The sequence below is a fragment of the Arabidopsis lyrata genome (genome assembly GCF_000004255.2).
Source record: "Arabidopsis lyrata subsp. lyrata unplaced genomic scaffold ARALYscaffold_2, whole genome shotgun sequence".
Taxonomy (NCBI): domain Eukaryota; kingdom Viridiplantae; phylum Streptophyta; class Magnoliopsida; order Brassicales; family Brassicaceae; genus Arabidopsis; species Arabidopsis lyrata.
This window is the reverse complement of record NW_003302554.1, coordinates 13,111,443-13,130,472: the sequence shown is the minus strand read 5'-3', so window position 1 is coordinate 13,130,472 and position 19,030 is coordinate 13,111,443. Positions and strand designations below refer to the sequence as shown.

General features: G+C 33.8%; 3 protein-coding genes across 3 annotated transcripts; all 3 read left to right on the top strand.

The window, feature by feature from the left end:
* The first annotated feature begins 3,232 nt into the window (after positions 1-3,232).
* LOC9324730 (zinc finger protein JAGGED) lies at positions 3,233-5,088 on the top strand. Its single transcript, XM_021034256.1, has 5 exons — positions 3,233-3,560; positions 3,653-3,747; positions 3,877-4,005; positions 4,253-4,337; positions 4,465-5,088. Coding segments are annotated over exons 1-5 (759 nt in total). The 5' UTR covers positions 3,233-3,558; the 3' UTR covers positions 4,913-5,088.
* Positions 5,089-12,379: 7,291 nt separating this feature from the next.
* LOC110224212 (putative glycine-rich cell wall structural protein 1) lies at positions 12,380-12,878 on the top strand. The gene is made up of 2 exons (XM_021010071.1): positions 12,380-12,639; positions 12,791-12,878. The coding sequence occupies exons 1-2, from the start codon at positions 12,380-12,382 to the stop codon at positions 12,876-12,878; spliced, it is 348 nt and encodes a 115-aa protein (XP_020865730.1).
* A 1,509-nt stretch (positions 12,879-14,387) lies between these two features.
* Positions 14,388-16,354, top strand: LOC9324729 (probable xyloglucan galactosyltransferase GT17). The gene is made up of 2 exons (XM_002888620.2): positions 14,388-15,498; positions 15,803-16,354. Exons 1-2 carry the CDS (start codon positions 14,537-14,539, stop codon positions 16,212-16,214), a joined length of 1,374 nt encoding a protein of 457 aa, XP_002888666.1. The 5' UTR covers positions 14,388-14,536; the 3' UTR covers positions 16,215-16,354.
* The last annotated feature ends 2,676 nt before the right edge of the window (positions 16,355-19,030 follow it).

The following is a 19,030-nucleotide window of genomic DNA, read 5'->3' as shown; positions in this document are numbered from 1 at the left end:
AATGTGCTTATCACCTTAGCAATGCGTACTAATATAAACAGATTTCCTTAAAGATAGATTTGTCACTTTAGGATTTAGGTGATATAAAATCAGTTAATTGGTCAATTTTTTTGCACCGTATTAATTGAACGTTCAACTTCTTTTACATAATTACTACTATCTTTTTGCGGTGTACAACTTATTATTCTCAAGCACTAGCATGATTTTCATAAGAGTTATGACAAGGAGATACAGAACAATTTAATTATTATGCTCCTACTATTTGAAGTATCAATATACAAATTTCTGTATTCTTCATATCAACCATTTCAAAATATAGGAAACAAAAAGAAAAATTGTGAAATATAAAGGTAAAAAGAAAGAAAAACAAAGGGAAGGACCACGTAAGAGAGTAAGGAGTAAAAAAGTATGATTGTCCGAAAGAGAGTTGCAGATGTTACATGAAGAGGGAGAGATTAGAAGTCGTAGCTTACTAGCCGTGACAGTCTTGGAGTAGTAGTGTGGTCCTTCCTCACCTGATCCCTTCTCTCTTTCCTACTCATAACTTATGCAAATCATTAACCTCCCAACAAAAAAAAAAAAAAAACTTATGGTTTTTGGCCTTGTTCTAAAAATCGGCCGCCTAGGCGCTGATCGGAGGAGCACCGCGGCGATTTTGTCCAAATCGGTGAAAAAAATCGGAGATCCAATTTTTGTCTGCCTGGACCGCCTAGCCCATTTTTTTTTTTTTTTGTTTTTACTTTTTTTTTCATCTAAAATTCAAAACGTCCTACTTATGTTCGTAATTTGTATAAAAATCATAAATTTGAAATTAAAATCTTGTTTTCATGTATTTAATACAATTTTAAAAACAATATTATATAAATTACTTAATTATAATGGATTAATATGTTTTTAAAATATTAAATAGCCCTAAAACTAATCCCTGATTAATCCCCGTGTAATTTCCGATTTTTTTGCTAGGCGCTAGGTGCACCCTCACCGCCCGACTAGCGCCTAGCGATTTTTTGAACACGGGTTTTTGGTGCCTCATCATTAACACATTAATTAAAATCAGTCCAATTTGTACCGTATATTCATGTATTCTGTATTCTCTTATACCGATGATGCATGTTTTCTTATGTATTGGATATTGTAACAAGCAATCAACATCTTACCTAAGATAGAAGTTATTGATCATGTCATAATTCATATACAAATATCGACTTATGTCTACTTATACACCAATATTTAACTTATAATTTAAATCAATACTAACTCATTAACAATTAATTAACACCTTACAACAGAAAAGAAAATTAATTAAAGAATTTGTTTCTTTATTGATTTCGATTTTTTTGTTGGTAAAATGATTTCGCTTATATTTACTTACAAGTGGATCTTTCTGAAATAAAGAAAAGGTATTGTTAAAATTTAAATTTAAATTATGAAAAAAAATCAAACAAAAAATGATAAAACAACTAAAACGATCAATGGTGTTAAATTTCGATTGGCGAGATTGTAAAATATTGGTCTTAGTGTATTTACACAATTATCCACATGCAAAACTCTTATTATGGTTCCATATCTTCTTATGATTATTACAAAATTAAGTAGATCTAACTAATTACTAAATGACCAAAAACACGATAAAGAAAAGATGTTCCTAGCTAGTGTCTGTCGACTATGATTGGTTGGGCTTTAAATTTGGCTTTGCATTGGTTTTGATTTGATGAAATCGAAATTATCAATCTCTGTCTCGTCACCATTCATACTCTACTTATCATATAAACATAACGCCGTGAAATAACGGTGTTGGGCTTGACTTTTTAAACAAATACTACTCCTTTTTATCTTGTAGGTCGGCACGAGCATACTTTTTTTTTTTTGAGTCTGAAGTTTTGACCTTCAAGCCTCTTGACACGTGACTCGCACGCTTCCGTGAGTGTGAATTGTGAAATGTGAATAATCTCACAATATCTAATAAACAGACACTAATTCTTTTATGGATCGGATAGTGTTATAGATCTTACGTTAGTTCTGCAAGGTATATCTAGAGTATAAAGAGCCTGTGGTATGGAGGGAACTTGATAGCATTCTAATGTCTTTTGATTGAAAATTGGGGTAATTTACAATAAGATTATATTAACCATGAAATATTGAAGAATAAAAACAAGTAATGGGAAGGTAGGGATAATACACGACATACATATCTAACTTAAGATCACAAAGGACCCTAATAATTTAGTTATGTGATAGCAACACTTGCATGTCCTATTTGCAAAACCCTAGGGTACAAAAAACAATTTTGAAAGAAATTTCTTTTTGATGTGGATGCCCCAGGAGAGGCCTAGCAATAGCATAACGTTACATCTATATATGGGGGACCATTACTAGCTAACTATTTTCTTACATTTATATACAAATATTTATTGTAAAACTTCTCAAAATGTAATGTTCAAAGCAGCAGGACCATAGAACTAGCAATGTCTCGGATTGTCCTTAAGAGTATAAAATCTATTCTCTTTTAGTTACTTGGTTCTTTCCTCTGAGTGTTTAAGTGAGGATCACAAGTTCATCAAGGACCATCTTTGAGCTGCAAACTATTCATGAAAGATTCTTTATCAAGAGACAATGATTCGCTAGATGTGTCTTTCCACATTTAATTCATTGTTGATAAAGTACTACTATTGTTTCTTTTAAGATGCCTTATAATAATTAAACCTAACTAAGTACAACGTTTATCATATTCTTTATAGTTTATACCCTTCTAAATAACGCAGCTTACACTTAACGTTTCCTTCCATTATGTGTGCAATTTTGACGTAACTTTTTTTATTTTATTCGTAGATATCCTAAAAATCTATAATAACATATAATCATTTCTTCAAAAATGAGAAAACAAACAATTAGCATGCTCTTCAAGATTTTTTTACTATCTACAGTTCAAATTTTTAACTATAGTTGAAAGGAAATTTCTGTAATATTTTTTTATTTTATATGAAGATATGTATAAAGATCCAAAACCCATTGATTCTTTTTGAAAAAAAAAGAGTTCTTGAAATATTAAGGGTTTGTCTTTTTTTTTAACATGAATTAATTGCACAGTAATAGGGTTCTAGGGTAGTAGCCCTAGCATCTCCTTTCACTCAGGAAATGTCCCTCTCATCTCTCTCTTTCATCACACACACACACATACATGCACACACACGCACAAACTCAAACACAAACTCAAACACAAACACAAACACAAACACGAACACTTTCTCTCTGGTTTAATTAAATCCCCTTAAGCGCACATGACCACCTCTATCTTTTTAAGGTCACGAGACCCACTTTGCTAATTTAGTTTCCACACGCAGAGAGAGAAACAAAGAGAGAGAAGGGAGGGAGGGTTTGTGGCAGATAAACTGATAGAAAACTTTCGAACCTCTCTTCTTTAACTTTTACTACTCTCTATTCGTTTTTTCTCTTCCTTTTGTGGTGCCGCCTCCAACTGAAAGTCTTCTAATATATATTCTCAATTATTCTAGCTCTCCGGGAGAAGTCTTATCTCACGCCAATTTCTCATTTCCCACTATGTATATGCCCCACAAGATCACTTTCTTAATTCTATCTTCTATTCATTTCCTAATCTTTAAATTCACACTCTCTTTATTGAAATTTCTGGCAGGAGGCATGAGGAGAATTACTTAGACCTCAACAATCTTCCAGATGATATTTCTAAAGATGGCAATAAGCAAGCCCTCGAGGAAGGTTCTTCCTCTGGTATGCATACCTTGAAAAACCCTAATTTTTTTAATGTGTTTTATGAAAATAGTTATAGTTAGACTAGTATTAGTGTGTATTGTTTGGATTATACTTGTTAATGTGAGGGTTTATTTGTTTGGTAATTAGGTCAAAGAAAGAAGAAAGGAAGTAAAGAAGGGAAAGATGAGAGTGGGAAGGTGTACGAATGTCGATTTTGTTCACTCAAGTTCTGCAAATCCCAAGCTCTTGGTGGCCACATGAATCGCCACCGACAAGGTATGTCCCTTTATATACACTCTTCTTCAACCTCTTTTAACTTTCATATAATCCACACTTCATATATATTCACACTTTTTAGTTCGTCCAAATAAAACCCAATTTTTCTATATAACTCTTTGTCTTTGATAAATGATTGATGTCACATCCATGCTTTGACTACAACTAAGTACCAGTAGATAGATGTAACTAATTGCATTTAAGACTAAAATTAGTTTGATGTCCTTTTGGTTCTATAAACTTAAAGAGAGGGAGACCGAGACATTGAATCAAGCTCGTCAATTGGTCTACCGTAACGATACATTAACCCCACCTGGAATTTCTCCTTTCGGGTACTCTCTCTTCCTCCAAAAAACTTCATAATTATAAAATATAAGTTACTAAATGTACTTATTATCATTATTTCGAGTAAATATGTGCTTTATTATCATATGAATTGATTCTTGGAATTTTTGACAGCTATCATACCACGGATCCAACAATATACCGGTCGGTTTACTCATCACCAATGCTATACCCTGGAAGCTCTTCAACAAACTTGGTTCCGCAACCGCCGATGCCACCACCGCCGCCGCCATATCCTTACTCTTCAAACCAATACTCTCCTCACAACCACTTCAACGACTACTACTTGAACCCATCTTTTAGAGGCAGCAGAAGCATCTCTCCAAACCCTAACCTCCCCACTACCACAACCGTTGATTACATGGCCGATAGTCCCGTGGAACCGAGCTACACTTGTGTTGGTGCACCCATTGGTCCGACCGGTTTCCCTATCCGTGGCTCAAGCAGCGTCCGTGCGCCCCTTGAACCACCACAAGGTCGTGATGGTGACGCTTCACGGCAGCGTTTGGATCACTCTCTTAGGCTCCCCATCAATCGGTTTCAAGATCATCACTCGCTCTGAGTTTTAATAGATTCCCTCTGCGTTTCTTTTATTTTATTTTTGTTTTTTTGGGTATTTTCTTGTTCTCTTATTTTGTAATTTTGTTGGTTCTATGTAAAAGTAGGGATCTAGAATTGTCTAAACGACATGGATCCTACATGTGTTATTATCATAATGACATGTTTGTGTTTTTTTTATTGGTCTAGTCGAATTTTAGTTGAGTATCTAATTAATCTCAACCGGGTTTCGTTTTATGTCTATTATTGGAGTATATATCGAACATTATAATTTGTGTTGTGCTCGATTTTAGTGCGGAATAAATACAAAATGTAAAAATTATCGTACTGATGCCAAATGATGTTAAATCAATTCATTTAAGAGAAAGTTAACATAGTTATAGATGAGAGGGACCATATATCATGTATGTGTACTATTGGATATAAATTAAAAGGTAAACGTTTAACAAAGTTTCCATTTATGGATACACAATGGAAGTGATTACTATAAGCAAAAAATAAAGCTTTTGCAATATATATTAGAGAACAACGAGAGGACAGAGGAACCGGACAAAGTGGTCAGAGAGAGAGAGAGAAAGATTGTCTTGATAATATATGATAAAATGTGTAGTGAGATTGGAACAGCCTTTATCTGAGCTCATCTAGAACTCTCAGCTACTTTGGCCTGAAGCTAGCTGTGAGGATTGGGGATTGGAGGGAATTGGTTTATGGGTTTTGGTGTTGGTTGTTCAAAATCAAAATTAAAAAAGGACATTTTTATTGTATATAAAGTTATAAAATGTAAGAAAGAAGTAACTAGATCCAGATGGAGACCGTTAGATGCAAGCTGAATTCCCCTAACTAGTAAAACTTCCCCTTTGTATTTTCAGCTTTATTCTAGTTTCTATCAACTACTACTTACATTTTCTTTATTTTTCTAAAAACCCTATATAAAAAAAAAATCGACTCGTTTGTTTTTGGTTATAAAATAAAAATTTATACTTGCGTACACTGACCAACATTTACACCCACTTTACGTGCTACATAAATATTTGTCATCCATAATCAGCTAATTTATTTAGTACTCTCGAATAGTGTACTATAATGCATAGAAAAAAGTAAATTATGATTCTTATGGTAAAAAAAAATCGAATTATTAGGATAGTTTTCATAATATACAAAATAAATTATGATTCAGAAGTAATTTTGCAAAATTTTAACTTTTGTGCAACATTTTTACGATAACTTTTTGTTTTCCAATTGACAAAAAAAGGGATCTTTTGCAAACCCCTAAAGGGATCATTATATATAGCGGCGATCGTAAAATATAAGCAAACAGTTTTTCTTTTTGTGCGCAACCATGAGCAAACTGTATAACAAAAGAATTATATGTTGGACAAGCACATCGATAGTGTACCTTGCCTTGTCTGAAGAAATTATAGTAGACTACACATAGAATATAAAGATACATATATAGAGATATGTGACTATGGGCCTGACTGGTTTAAATGCAGCAGTTGCGGTTGCGGGAGTTTGCGGAAGCGAGCGGTTGCGGCTTCAAGCGTTACCAAGCGTTTTGAACGACTGGTTTAGCGTTTGAAAATGATGCGTTTGCGGGAGTTTTATGACTGGTAAACCAGCGGGTGCGATAGCAGTTAAATAAAAAAATGACCAAAATAAATAAGAAATATTACTAAAAAAAAAACACCAATATATTATTATATGATAATATTAGAAAAATTGAACATGCTTAATAATTAAAACCATAAATAAAGTACTAGATAATTATTCAAAAATAAAGAAATTTTAATACAAGATTAATATTCCAACCGCTACCGCCCGTAACCGCAAACGCTTGCGGGAAGAAGCTTTTGAAATCCAGCGATTTGGAGCGGTTCAAAGCGGTATAGAGCGGTTTCTATAATTGGTACCAACCGCTAACAACCGCAACCAATCAAACCCATAATGTGAGGTTGGCGAATTTCTAACTTGATCTGCATTGATTTAACATGTTTCTATTGGTTTTCTGATGTCATGAGTTAGCTAGCAATGTTTGATTGTACGGACACTGGCCTACTTGAAGAAGCATATGTTAGTACTTAGTACGTAATTTGTATATAACAGACAGAGATAGGTCTTTACGTTCCAAGCAACGTTTGCTGGGTACGAATCACTGTCTACATATATGCATGTATGTATATACACTCATGACTTATACACATGCACATATGTGGAAATTAATTAAGTATATATTCTACACGTATATAATAAATGCAATTTATTAGCTATGGTCGTTATGATCGATCCATGATACCAAACTGATTGTTCATTATATCGTAGTAAAACATATTTAGATTAATGAAGCAATAAAATTAGATGTTTATTGATATGGAAGGGATCACATTAATCAGCCCACAATTTTTAAATCTTTGTCTCGCTATATATAGTTAACCCAAACCGGTCTATCAGTAGCCCGACCTGATTGGACATTTTTCTTATGTAGCTTCGGCCGATCCTACTTCTGAATTTATTTTATTATTATATTGTTTGTTTTATGATCTTATTCTCTCGGGTGATGTCAACTCAAAAGTATGTTGACCAAATAATGTAAATTGATATCAAATTTATGGACGAAAGAGACGTGAATAGTTCCACGGCAGGGCTGTATAAACAAGGCACCTATTACACTTTTAGGTTGTCATATTGAGATGCTTGAGACTTTGAGTGAAGATTAGAATATAAGATTTGAATCGAGACATATATAAAACGTACTATTCTGTATCCTTATTTCCAAAATGTTATTGTCAGTATCTTAACTATTTTCTTACTACATAAAAATTTGTTTTATCTCTTGTTGGTGAAATATTAACAAATATGAAATTTTTTGCACAAGTTGAAGATATGTGTATGTGAATTATTGTCAAAGCCAAAATGAATTATCTCTTAGGCCAAAAAAATTTACACCTCATATATATATATATAAAAGAATATCCGTTTTAGCCCCACGCACCCTTAAAAATAATGTTTAAAAAAAGATATTTAAGTTTGGAAAAACCTTGACCTGAGTGTTTTTGAGTTTTAACCCAAACAGTTGATATTTCGCGATTAATCTAAATTTGATCCTTGATTTTTAGAGCTAGGATGGACCAAATTTAAGATTTTAAACGTAATTAACATTCCTATCTACAATTTTTTTCATATATGTTAGAGATGCTTTGACAAGTAAATGCTTTTAGTATCGGTTCAATATACACTTTGTTATTAATCCTACAATGCGTTTTTAGAGTCCATTCATTGCAAGTTTACGTTGGCTATTATTGTAAACATTTACTGTGGAAAAAATGTTTTTTTTTATCTAAAGGCCATGAGATTAGTTTAGATTTCGACATACAATTTGAACGGGTTTCTTAAAAAAAATATGTATTTTAAGAAAGTAAAAAAGATAATCGCTTATTACAGAATTCCTAATCTAGTATATAAGTGATGAAGATAAAACGGTGGCTACACACTAGAAAGACGAAGTTAAATGGTTGTGTGCTGGAATAGGAAAAAAAGAAAAGAAAATAGAAAGCTCTAAAAACTTGAAGCACGAACGAAAGATGTGAACAAGTCACGATTAGGACAAAGAAAAAGAGAGAGAGAAAGCAATGTGAAGACAACTTTAACTAATTACAAATCTTTCGTATATCGGTAAAAGCCAACATCACACACGTAGAGACAGATCCGTCAAGCAACAACGTTTTCGTCCCGTACCTTTCTTCCGATTTATCTCGGGATTCTACGTCCGTTATCCACCACATCTCTACATGTATATATGTATATTAAATACATACATAAATATGCTATACGTATAGATAAATACATATACATGAAATTTATATAAGTATAGAAGTAGGTATGATATGTGCCTAGTGATAGGCTCAGAACTACACTAAAAATGTTGCAGCTAACTGTTAAATAGCAATCAATCTACACTGCCATCGATTCAAAAACTCTGGACCGTCGTGCAGTCCAAGAAGCAGAAGAATGTTGAAAGTTGCTGCCTTAATATTTGTTTTCTCATTTGCATTTCCATTTACATTACATGCATGCTCTTAACTCTTATTTCTTCATTTATCATTCTCTTATTTCTCGTGTTCATTAATTTATGTCTCTATTGTCTTAATTAACTATGAAAATCTCTTGATGGAAACTTGTGTGGAAGTTTTATATAGTCACGTGGGGACATGATCTTAACTAGCAGTTTCAAATATATTTACCAAATGTAAAATATTTTATTCATAAATATCTTTGAGTTAAATTAAAGTAGAAATTTTGAAAAGACCGAGTTGTTGTTATCATTGTGAGTAAATTATTTTTGTTGTAACTCAAAATTTTGTATCTTTCTGCTTCTACTGAAGCTAGGAATAGAGAAGTCTAGTAGCTAGGTTGTGAGATTTTATATATATACGCTTTTGCCAAATAGTACAGTATATATGTATAAATTTATAACTTTTCCAGGAATAAATTAGTGATCCCTTGATTATGAGAATATCATAAAACTAAAATATATATGATGATACGTCTGATTCCAAAATTTATTAATAAACCATTATTTTTTTAGTTTCGTTGAAATGTCTATATATTACCGAAATCAATACACAAATAGACAAAATCTTAACATTACTTATAAGTTATATAACTGACATGTTTGAATTAACATAAGTAGATTATCTATAAAAACTTGAAAATCCATAATCCATGGAAAACCTAACACTATCCTACCTAAGATAGAAAAACTATAAAAAAAAAGATAGAAAAACTATTAAAATACACAATATTATAAGAATAATTCATATTAATCCTAATCATAGAACTATGTATAAATAATGATGAATATTGATAACAAAAAGTGACTCTACAGAAATTTAAATTAATTTATACGATTAATATCAGTTGCAGTAACATATAAATGTTATTTACCTGTACCTATTGATGAAAATAGGAAAGAAGAGATTTTCCTTTTTGATATATGAAACAGTTATAATAATAGCCCTATACTAGCCTTGCCGCATGCAACCATGCTACTCTACTTACCATTAATTAGCCTCATTGTTTTTATTCTCTCTCATTTGTGTTTTTTCTGAACCACACAAGAGAAATCATAAGACAATTGCTGATGAATTGAAGTACGAACCCTAAGTATTCAGAAATCAAATAAACTATCTTGGTTGTGATCATCAGTTCGATCCGAAAAGTTAAATAGATATTCATAGGTTTAGGTATATTTCATTAAACCATATCACGAGTATTTTTACTCTGATCTGGTTATGTTAGCATATTGTACATTTGTACTTTCTTGCTAAATGACTCAAATGATGTGGATGAATAAATTTTTAATCATTGTCGGCCTTATGAACTTACTGAGCTCCATCTTCATTCTTTTGAAGTAACAAGGCCCTAAAAATAAGGAAGCTCTCATTTTAAGAGCCTCAATGTTTGGAAGGCCGGAAGGATGGGCTTTATTAAGTAAGACAAATGCATCTTCCTTGGTGTTTTTCTACTGGTCGTGGACGTGGACAAACAAACATGGACAGATATTTTTTGTGAACTTGTTACCCCCGTCTTCAAAAAAAAAATCTTAATTATTAGTACTTCTGAAAATTAAAATTTGAAAACTCAACTTGATTTGGTTTAGTGTGATGAAACAATAATATGTGTGGAAACTTATCTGTCTTTTTATTTTCTTCCAAATGTGGTGTTTGAGGCTTAACATGTTAGGCCCCGTTCGTTTCTCCATTCAGATGGATCATCTGGATGGAGATGAAGAATGATGTTCGTTTTTGACAATTTAACAGAGCATTTGGATGAATCAGTTGGATGGATCATCTGAATGAGTTTGTAATTTTAGGCAAATTTGTCAAACTCATCTGGATGAACATGATTGAGCATTTGAATGGAGATGATTCAGCCAAAAATAACAAATGACAAATATACCCTCATTTACAATCATATATCAAATAATGTTTATTTCCATAGATTTCTCATTTTATATTTTAAAAATCACATATTTGCACCAAAAAAAATCTCTAAAAATCGTGAAATCAAAGATTTCATTTTCGTCAAAATCATAAAATCGCGGAATTGAGTTTTTTCCCGCCAAAAAGTGAAATCATGATTTTTGATAGAAAATTGTGGAATTCGTCAAAACCGCAAAATCATGTTTTTTCGCCAAAACCGCAAAATCATATTTTTCGCCAAATCATGTTTTCCCGCCAAAACCATAAAATCATATTTTCCCGCCAAAACCGCAAAGTCATGTTTTTTCGCCAAAACCGCAAAATCATAGTTTTCCCGCCAAAACCGGAAAAAATTGAAGATTAACATTTTCCACCAAAATCGTAAAATCATATTTTCACGCCAAAACTATAAAATCACGATTTTGGCGGGAATATTACAGAATTCTGTTTTCCCGCCAAAACTGAAAAAACTGAAGAATTGTGTTTTCCACCAAAATCATGAAATCATGTTTTCCCTTCAAAACTATAAAATCACGATTTTGGTGGGAAAATTACGGAATTCTGTTTTTCCGCCAAAACCGAAAAATTGAAGTATTGTGTTTTCTACCAAAACCGTGAAATCATATTTTCCCGCCAAAACTTTAAAATCACGATTTTGGCGGAAAAATTACGGAATTCTGTTTTCCCGCCAAAACCGAAAAAATTGAAGAATTGTGTTTTCCACCAAAACCGTGAAATCATATTTTCCCGCCAAAAGTACAAAACTTAATTTTCCTATAAAATCAAAAATTTTCGCTAAATCAAAATTTTCCGCCAAAACTGTAAAAATCATATTTTTTGGCAAATCATATTTTCCAGTCAAAATCGTAAAATCATATTTTTTCGCTAAAACCGTAAAATTAATTTTTATATGTTATAATATATTTTAGAGCAATAACTAAATTAATATAGCTAATATTATAATTAAAATATAATTAGATCAAAAGTATGGGTATTTTAGTCATTTTTTTGTTAAAGTCATCTAGATGCAAATGAAGATTTATAAAAATTAAGCAAACAAACAAAAGTTCATTTAGATGCTCCATCCAAATGAATATCCAAAAATTGAAACGAACAACATTTAGATGGAGCATTTGGATGGAACATTTAGATGGACCATCTGGATAGAAATGCCAAATGATCAAACGAACAGGCCCAACATGTTTGCTTGAAAATTAGTTCAAGATTTGTATTTTTTTTCCTATTTAGGTTTTTGTAGCGTAAGACCTCTTGTTTTTATAAATGTGTTTCTTATGTCCACACTAGATTATATTCTTAAGAGTTTCTTTATGACCCGACTATATCACTCATTTTTCAAACTTTTTTTTTTTAATTCATTTTTCAAACTTTAGGTTATTGAATAGAGTGATTTGCAAGAATAACACATTTTCAAAACAAAATTAAGAATATAGCACTATATATGTATTAATTGACTAACCTAAAGGGTAGGTGAAATGACCAAAGGTGGTGGTGGTGGTTCCGGCGACGGCGGTAGCTTCGGCGATGGTGGTGGCTCCGGCGACGGTGGTGGCTCCGGCGACGGTGGTGGCTCTAGTGTCGGCGGTAGTTCTAGCGACGACGGTGGCTCCGGCGATGGCGGTGGCTCCGGCGACGGCGGTGGCTCTGGCAACGGCGGTGGTTCCGGCGACGGCGGTAGTGGTGATGATAGCGGCAGTGGTGGCCATTGGTGGTGGTTAGTGGTGAGGACAAAATTGTAATAATATATATTACACATATGTTATAATGTAAGTTTTTTTTTAAGGTTAGTTTCTTAGTTTATATTTTTTTTGTTGGTTATACATCCAAATTTTCCTATTGAATATAATTAGTCTCTTTACTTAAATGCCTTTCATCAAATTTTGTAGGAATGCTAATGTAAGAAGAAGCTATGGATGCTTAAAGTCAGTAACACCCCGGTTTCAAGAATATAGTGGTGCATGCGGAGAAGTTTAAAAAGAATTGATTTGGCCACGTATGTCACCAAAGTGCATTTATCTTTTCGGTCAACAGTACTGAGAGAACTCCATAGTTAAGCGTGCTTGGGTTGGAGTAGTTTCAGGATGGGTGACATTTCGGGAAGTGATTGTCGGAACTGTGTGAGTGAGGACAAAACACAGGGAAAGATAATGTGGTGATTTGTAGGGTCGGTAAACAAGTCTTTAAAGCCTCTCGGACGTAGCGGACCGGCCGTCGGACAGGGGTGGGCCCACGGGCCCGAGAGAGGATGTGGGGCCTACTAGTAGGGACGGTCGGAGCGTTACAAGTGGTATCAGAGCCGAACCCAGACGTGTGTAGAGTCAAGAGGGCTCACACCGTCGGGGGTTACGGTCTTGGTGCGTAACGAGGACGTTGCGATCAGTTAGTGGGGGTGAATTGTAACACTCTGGTTTCAGGAATATGGTAGTGCATGCAGAGAGGTTTAAAAAGAATTGATTTGGCCACCTATGTTTCACCAAAGTGCACTTATCTTTTCGGTCAACAATACTGAGAGAACTCCACAGTTAAGCGTGCTTGGATTAGAGTACTTTCAGGATGGGTGACTTCCGGGAAGTGATTGTCGAAACTATGTGGGTGAGGACAAAACACATGAAAAGATGATGTGGTGATTTGTAAGGTCGGTAAACAAGTCTTTAAAGCTTCACAGACGTAACGGACTGGCCGTCAGACAGGGGTAAGCCCATGGGCCAGAGAGAACGTGGAACCAACTGGTAAGGTTGATCGGGGCGTTACACAGCCACTTCAACATATTTTTACTATGAATATTGTATTTGTTAAATATCATTTTTTTGTCACACTATTAAATATCATTTAATAATTTTATTACATGACCCAATCACATTTGTCATTTAATTGGCTTCTTTGGTACATTAACTTACGAGTGTTTGATCAAACAATAGGTTCTTGAGACGAAGATAGAAACATTTAAAGCAAGACCCGCTGAAATCTTGGTGGAGATGTCGTGATCATGCATGTTCTAAAATGTGGTCTACACGTTTTGATTTGAGCCAAAAAAAAGAAAAGCAAATTGCAATTAAAAGGAAGTAGTGCATTGGCTAGTGTAAAATGTGACTTGGACAAGAAGCTAAAGACGAACAGAGGAAACAATGGTTTGAAGAACCGCATGTAACTTCATACCCTTAACCAAAGTGAAAACAATTAAACCTCTTATAAGTTCTTAATTGTTGTTTCATTAGAGCAGGAAAGCATATAATATTACAGCTATTGTCATCGACAAAGGTTACTTAAAACCAAATTATGATTATGAGATTTCTCCATTACCAAGACAAGTTGTTACCGACAAATTTTTTGAAAGATATAGAACAAAAGCAGTTTCAAATAACTTTTGCAAAGAAATACTGGAATATGACTTTTTTTTTGTTTTTTTTCATTATATGCAAAATAAATTTAATAATAAATAAAAATAGGAAAGAGTTTTGGTTTAAATAAATATCAACTAATACAATTTTGAATATAAAACACATTAGAAAACAAAAAAGGTCCCGGGTTTCATGTTCCACGAAACGTCAAAGTAAAAGTAATAACACTCATTGTCCCATTCTTTAAATATCTCACGACTTCTCACCTCATATTTCTCTCACACTCCATTTACCATGACTTACACTAAGAGGCAAATCAAGATCAATCACTGGCCGGAGAAGAAAGACAAAGAGAAGGAGAAATACCCAAAAAACAGTGAAACGATAAAATTGATAGTTCTCACTCTGCTTCTCTCCTTCTCAATTTGTTTCCTCTTCCTAATTCTCCATTTCCCCTTCACAACAGAGTTCACAGCCTCAATCCCCCGCAAATGCTACCACAATTTCACCGTCTACGTCTACGATCTTCCCAAAGAGTTCAACATCGGTATCCTCCAAAACTGCCGACACTTAAACATCTACACCAACATGTGTCCCCACGTAGCCAACAATGGCCTCGGTCAGCCTCTTTACCGCAGCGGAAGAACCTCGTGGTTCGCTACACACCAGTTCATAGCCGAGATGATCTTCCACGCACGTGTAAAGAACCACCCGTGCCGCACGTGTGAGCCAAACAATGCCGACATCTTCTACGTCCCTTTCTACGGTGGCCTCTACGCTTCAAGCGTCTTCCGAGAGCAAAACCTGACCAACCGCGACGAGCTAGCCGTCAGATTAGTTGACTATATTAGTGGCCAACGATGGTGGAAGAGAAGCAACGGTCGTGATCATTTCTTGGCTATAGGGAGGACAGCTTGGGACTTCATGCGCTCCTCCGACACTGATGACTTTGGAGCAAACATGCTCATGCAAATGCCACGTGTCAAGAACATGTCGGTGCTGACCGTGGAGAGGCAACCTTGGAAAGGTGACAATCACTTTGGTATACCGTATCCTTCTTATTTTCACCCGTACACGTCAGCAGAAATGGTGACGTGGCAAGACAAGATGAGAAGAGTCGATAGACCAAACTTGTTTAGTTTTGTCGGTGGGCCGAGAAAGGGCTTGGAGAAAGCAGCCATTAGAGACAAGCTGATCAAGCAATGCGCTGAGTCGAGCCATTGTGAGCTTCTCAAGTGTGAAAATGGAGGGTCCAGGTTTTTTCTTTCTTACTTTATTAGCAATTTTGTTTTTTTGCAATTAAGCATTATTTAATACACCACCAAGTCACCAGTCACCACAATTTCTTAGGGGTCCATAGTCATAAACATTACATTATAACTACTGGCACATTGTTTTACTTTATCACATTACATTTTCATTGGTTAACTCTCTCAACTTATTTGACTAAGAGGTGTAACAATAATTCAACTAGGAGACTTGGTTGTTCAACTGTATCTTAAGTGTTTTGTATATCCATTTTTTTTTTTGGTCTTAACCATGATTATTTGGTCAATGTAGGTGTCACGACCCGATGACGGTATTAGGAGTGATGGCTAGGTCACGGTTTTGTCTACAAGCACCGGGGGACTCATACACGCGTAGGTCAACATTTGATGCGATGTTAGCCGGCTGCATACCGGTATTTTTCTCACCACACACTATGTATACACAGTACTTGTGGTATCTTCCAGACGATAAAAGAAGTTACTCAGTGTTTATGGACGAAAAGAACAATACTCATATAGAACAAGAGCTCTTGAGGATCTCAGAGAGCGAAGTGGTTCAAATGAGAGAAACAGTCATCGATTTGATCCCAAGCGTAACTTATGCGCACCCAAATGCTACTAACTATGATTTACCAGATGCGGTTGATGTAGCGTTAGAGGCGCTAGCTAAGCAAGCAAGAGACAAGGTTGTGGTTTCATTGTAAGCCCTATATATACTTTTGTGCTTTTCTGATGTAATTAGTCCCAAAGAATAAAGAATTTTAGTGGCTCAAGCCAAGCAGGTGATAATATTTTCATCTACGTCACCTTCCTGAATGCAATGGTAGAGTTTTGTTTTGGCTAATTGCTCGCCTGTGTACACTTCCAAGCACCGAAACTCCAGACTTTAATTATGCAGGGATTGATTTGCACTTACACTAGGCCTGAGCGTTTAATCCGAAACCGAAAATCCGAACCGGATCCGAACCGCAAAAAGCGGATTTAAATCCGAACCGTATCCGACAGATTAATCGATCAGTTTTTGATTTCTATATCCATGGATATCGGATAATACCCGATCCGATCCGATATCCGACGGATAATCCGAACTCTCCTCTAGAAGTTCTAGCACCTTAGTCCTCCCTTGCAATACGAGATCCATTTTCCTTATCTGGATTTCTCTTCCTATCAATACGTGATCCACTTTCCTAATCTCGATTTTCCTAACAATACGGGATCCACTCCTCTAGCATATAAGCATAAAACCCTAATCTTTCAATATGGATATTTCGGATTAATCGGATTATTTTTAGATTTTTGGTTATATCGGATATTGAATATCATATCCATACCGATCCGAAATCCGAAATATCCAAACCGAAACCGATCCAAATTCTATAATTATCCGTATGGATATGAAAATCTATATCCAAAAAAAAAGAACTCCGAAAAAATCGAACCGAATCCGATCCGATAACCGAATGCCCAGGCCTAACTTATACATTTGGGGACACAAAGATAAAGACAATCTCAAGCTCAGAGGTTCTTTTAGATGATTGATCAAAACAGGTCTCTCTAGGACAATCATACCACTCAATAAAATAATTACCTCCGTCACCTTGATTGTAGATCATATGGGGAAATACCTTTTGGACATTTGAAAGTTAGCACGAAGAAATTGCCCATGACTATTTTATTTGGCCCATGACTATTTTATTAGGCCCAAGCCCAATATAGTTGAAATTATTTCTGAGGTTGTTCAGAACAGCTATGCTACACAATAAAATCAGTCTATAAGTTTAGGAAAAAAGATACTCAGTTACACGAAGTATAACGTATTACATGGCTACACATACCAAGTTTAAAAATGTACAATCAACTACACGAACTAAATGTATTGCATGCCCACATATACCAACTATATGACGACATGTGGTTAATATCACGAACATTTATTCTGGTACACCAATCAACGAAATCCGACGTTGACCATTGTTGACCGGTATTGACCAACAAAAATATTCAATTTTTTTTTTTAAATATTTTTAAAAGAATTACTCTTTTAAATCATTTATGGTGTTGTATAGTAAAAAACACATTCTATATTTAACAAAAAATATTTTGTATGATTTTAATAATTAGTTGATTTTTTCAACTTCAAAACTAAACTAAAAGTGAAATAAAATAAATTTTATTAATTTTTTAGAAAAATTGAGTATATGACTTTTTAATCTAAATTTTGCATGGTAAAAAAAACTATTAAGTTTTTTTGCTAAAATTAAAATCATAATACATAGTTAAAAAATATAAAAAATTTTACATACTCTTTAGTCTACCTTTAATATATTGTTAATTTTTGTAATTAAAATTATTCAAAAAAATTCTCGTAATAACGGATCAACAACAAAAAAAGGTCGCAATTTGTTTTTTTTAATATATAACAAATAAAAAATCTAACGATATTGATTTTAACAAAAACATTTATAAAATAAGAAGTTAATGTTTTTATTGACAATGTAAAAATAAGTAATTCGCTATTATTTTTATTTTACTTTTATTTTAGTTTTGAAATTGAAAAAACTAACTAATTATAATAATCAATTTATTAAATCTATATACAAAATTTATTTAAGTTGAATATAGAATGTGTTTTCCTCTTTAGTTATACAATACCATAAAAGATTCAATAGAATTATTTTTGTTTTTGTTTTGAATATTGAAATTTAAAAAATAAAAAATTTGAATATTTTTGTTGGTCAATGACGGTCAACGATGGTCAACGCCGGATTTCGATGATTAGTGTACCAGAATAAGATGTTCGTGATGTTGACCACATGTCGTCATATAATTGGTATATGTAGACATGCAATACATCTAGTTAGTGTAGTTGGTTGTAACATTTCTAAACTTGGCATGTGTAGTCATGTATTCCGTTATAGTTGATGTAGCTGAATATCTTTTTTCTTTAAGTTTACTGTCAACCAATTTAGTCTATATAACTAAATGGTTGAAAAATAGCAGAGAAATATATAATTAATCAACATTTTGCAAGAACCTCTCACAAGTCACAATATTTGTCATTAGCTTATTTGACAATTTTTTTTTTTAATTCCAAACTAATACTTTACAGTTCACATATATATATACCATAGTACTATAAAGTGGTTTTCTTAATAATTTTGACGTTGAGGTTTACAAAGTTTGCAAACAAATCATTGATATTTGGCACAAGAAATCATCAAAACTTATAATGTTTAAAGTTTAAACATAATTATTATCATATTAAACTGATCAATTTATAAAAATTCATGAAATTTTCGGAGTTTCAGCCAATTCATATTTTATATCCATAGGTGGTTTTATAAACTCGTATTGTTTTCTTGAATAGGGAAATTATTTAATTAAAACGACGGTGTACTTTTTGTTTGGGTCTCAAATACGGGTTTGTTTAGGGACAAGCGTGTGGGAGATGCAGAGCATGACAGCATGTGGATGCTCAATCTGCAGAGACGATTAAAATTAATTATATATACACATTGTA

Bases quoted from the DNA above. Each gene is read 5' to 3' on its own strand.
- LOC9324730 (XM_021034256.1), top strand. The intron at 3,748-3,876 runs GTATGCATACCT...TTTGGTAATTAG, and splicing joins CGAGGAAGGTTCTTCCTCTG to GTCAAAGAAAGAAGAAAGGA. The intron at 4,006-4,252 runs GTATGTCCCTTT...ATAAACTTAAAG, and splicing joins CATGAATCGCCACCGACAAG to AGAGGGAGACCGAGACATTG.
- LOC110224212 (XM_021010071.1), top strand. From the start codon at position 12,380: ATGACCAAAGGTGGTGGTGGTGGTTCCGGCGACGGCGGTAGCTTCGGC. The intron at 12,640-12,790 runs GTAATAATATAT...CAAATTTTGTAG, and splicing joins TTAGTGGTGAGGACAAAATT to GAATGCTAATGTAAGAAGAA.
- LOC9324729 (XM_002888620.2), top strand. From the start codon at position 14,537: ATGACTTACACTAAGAGGCAAATCAAGATCAATCACTGGCCGGAGAAG. The intron at 15,499-15,802 runs GTTTTTTCTTTC...TGGTCAATGTAG, and splicing joins TGTGAAAATGGAGGGTCCAG to GTGTCACGACCCGATGACGG.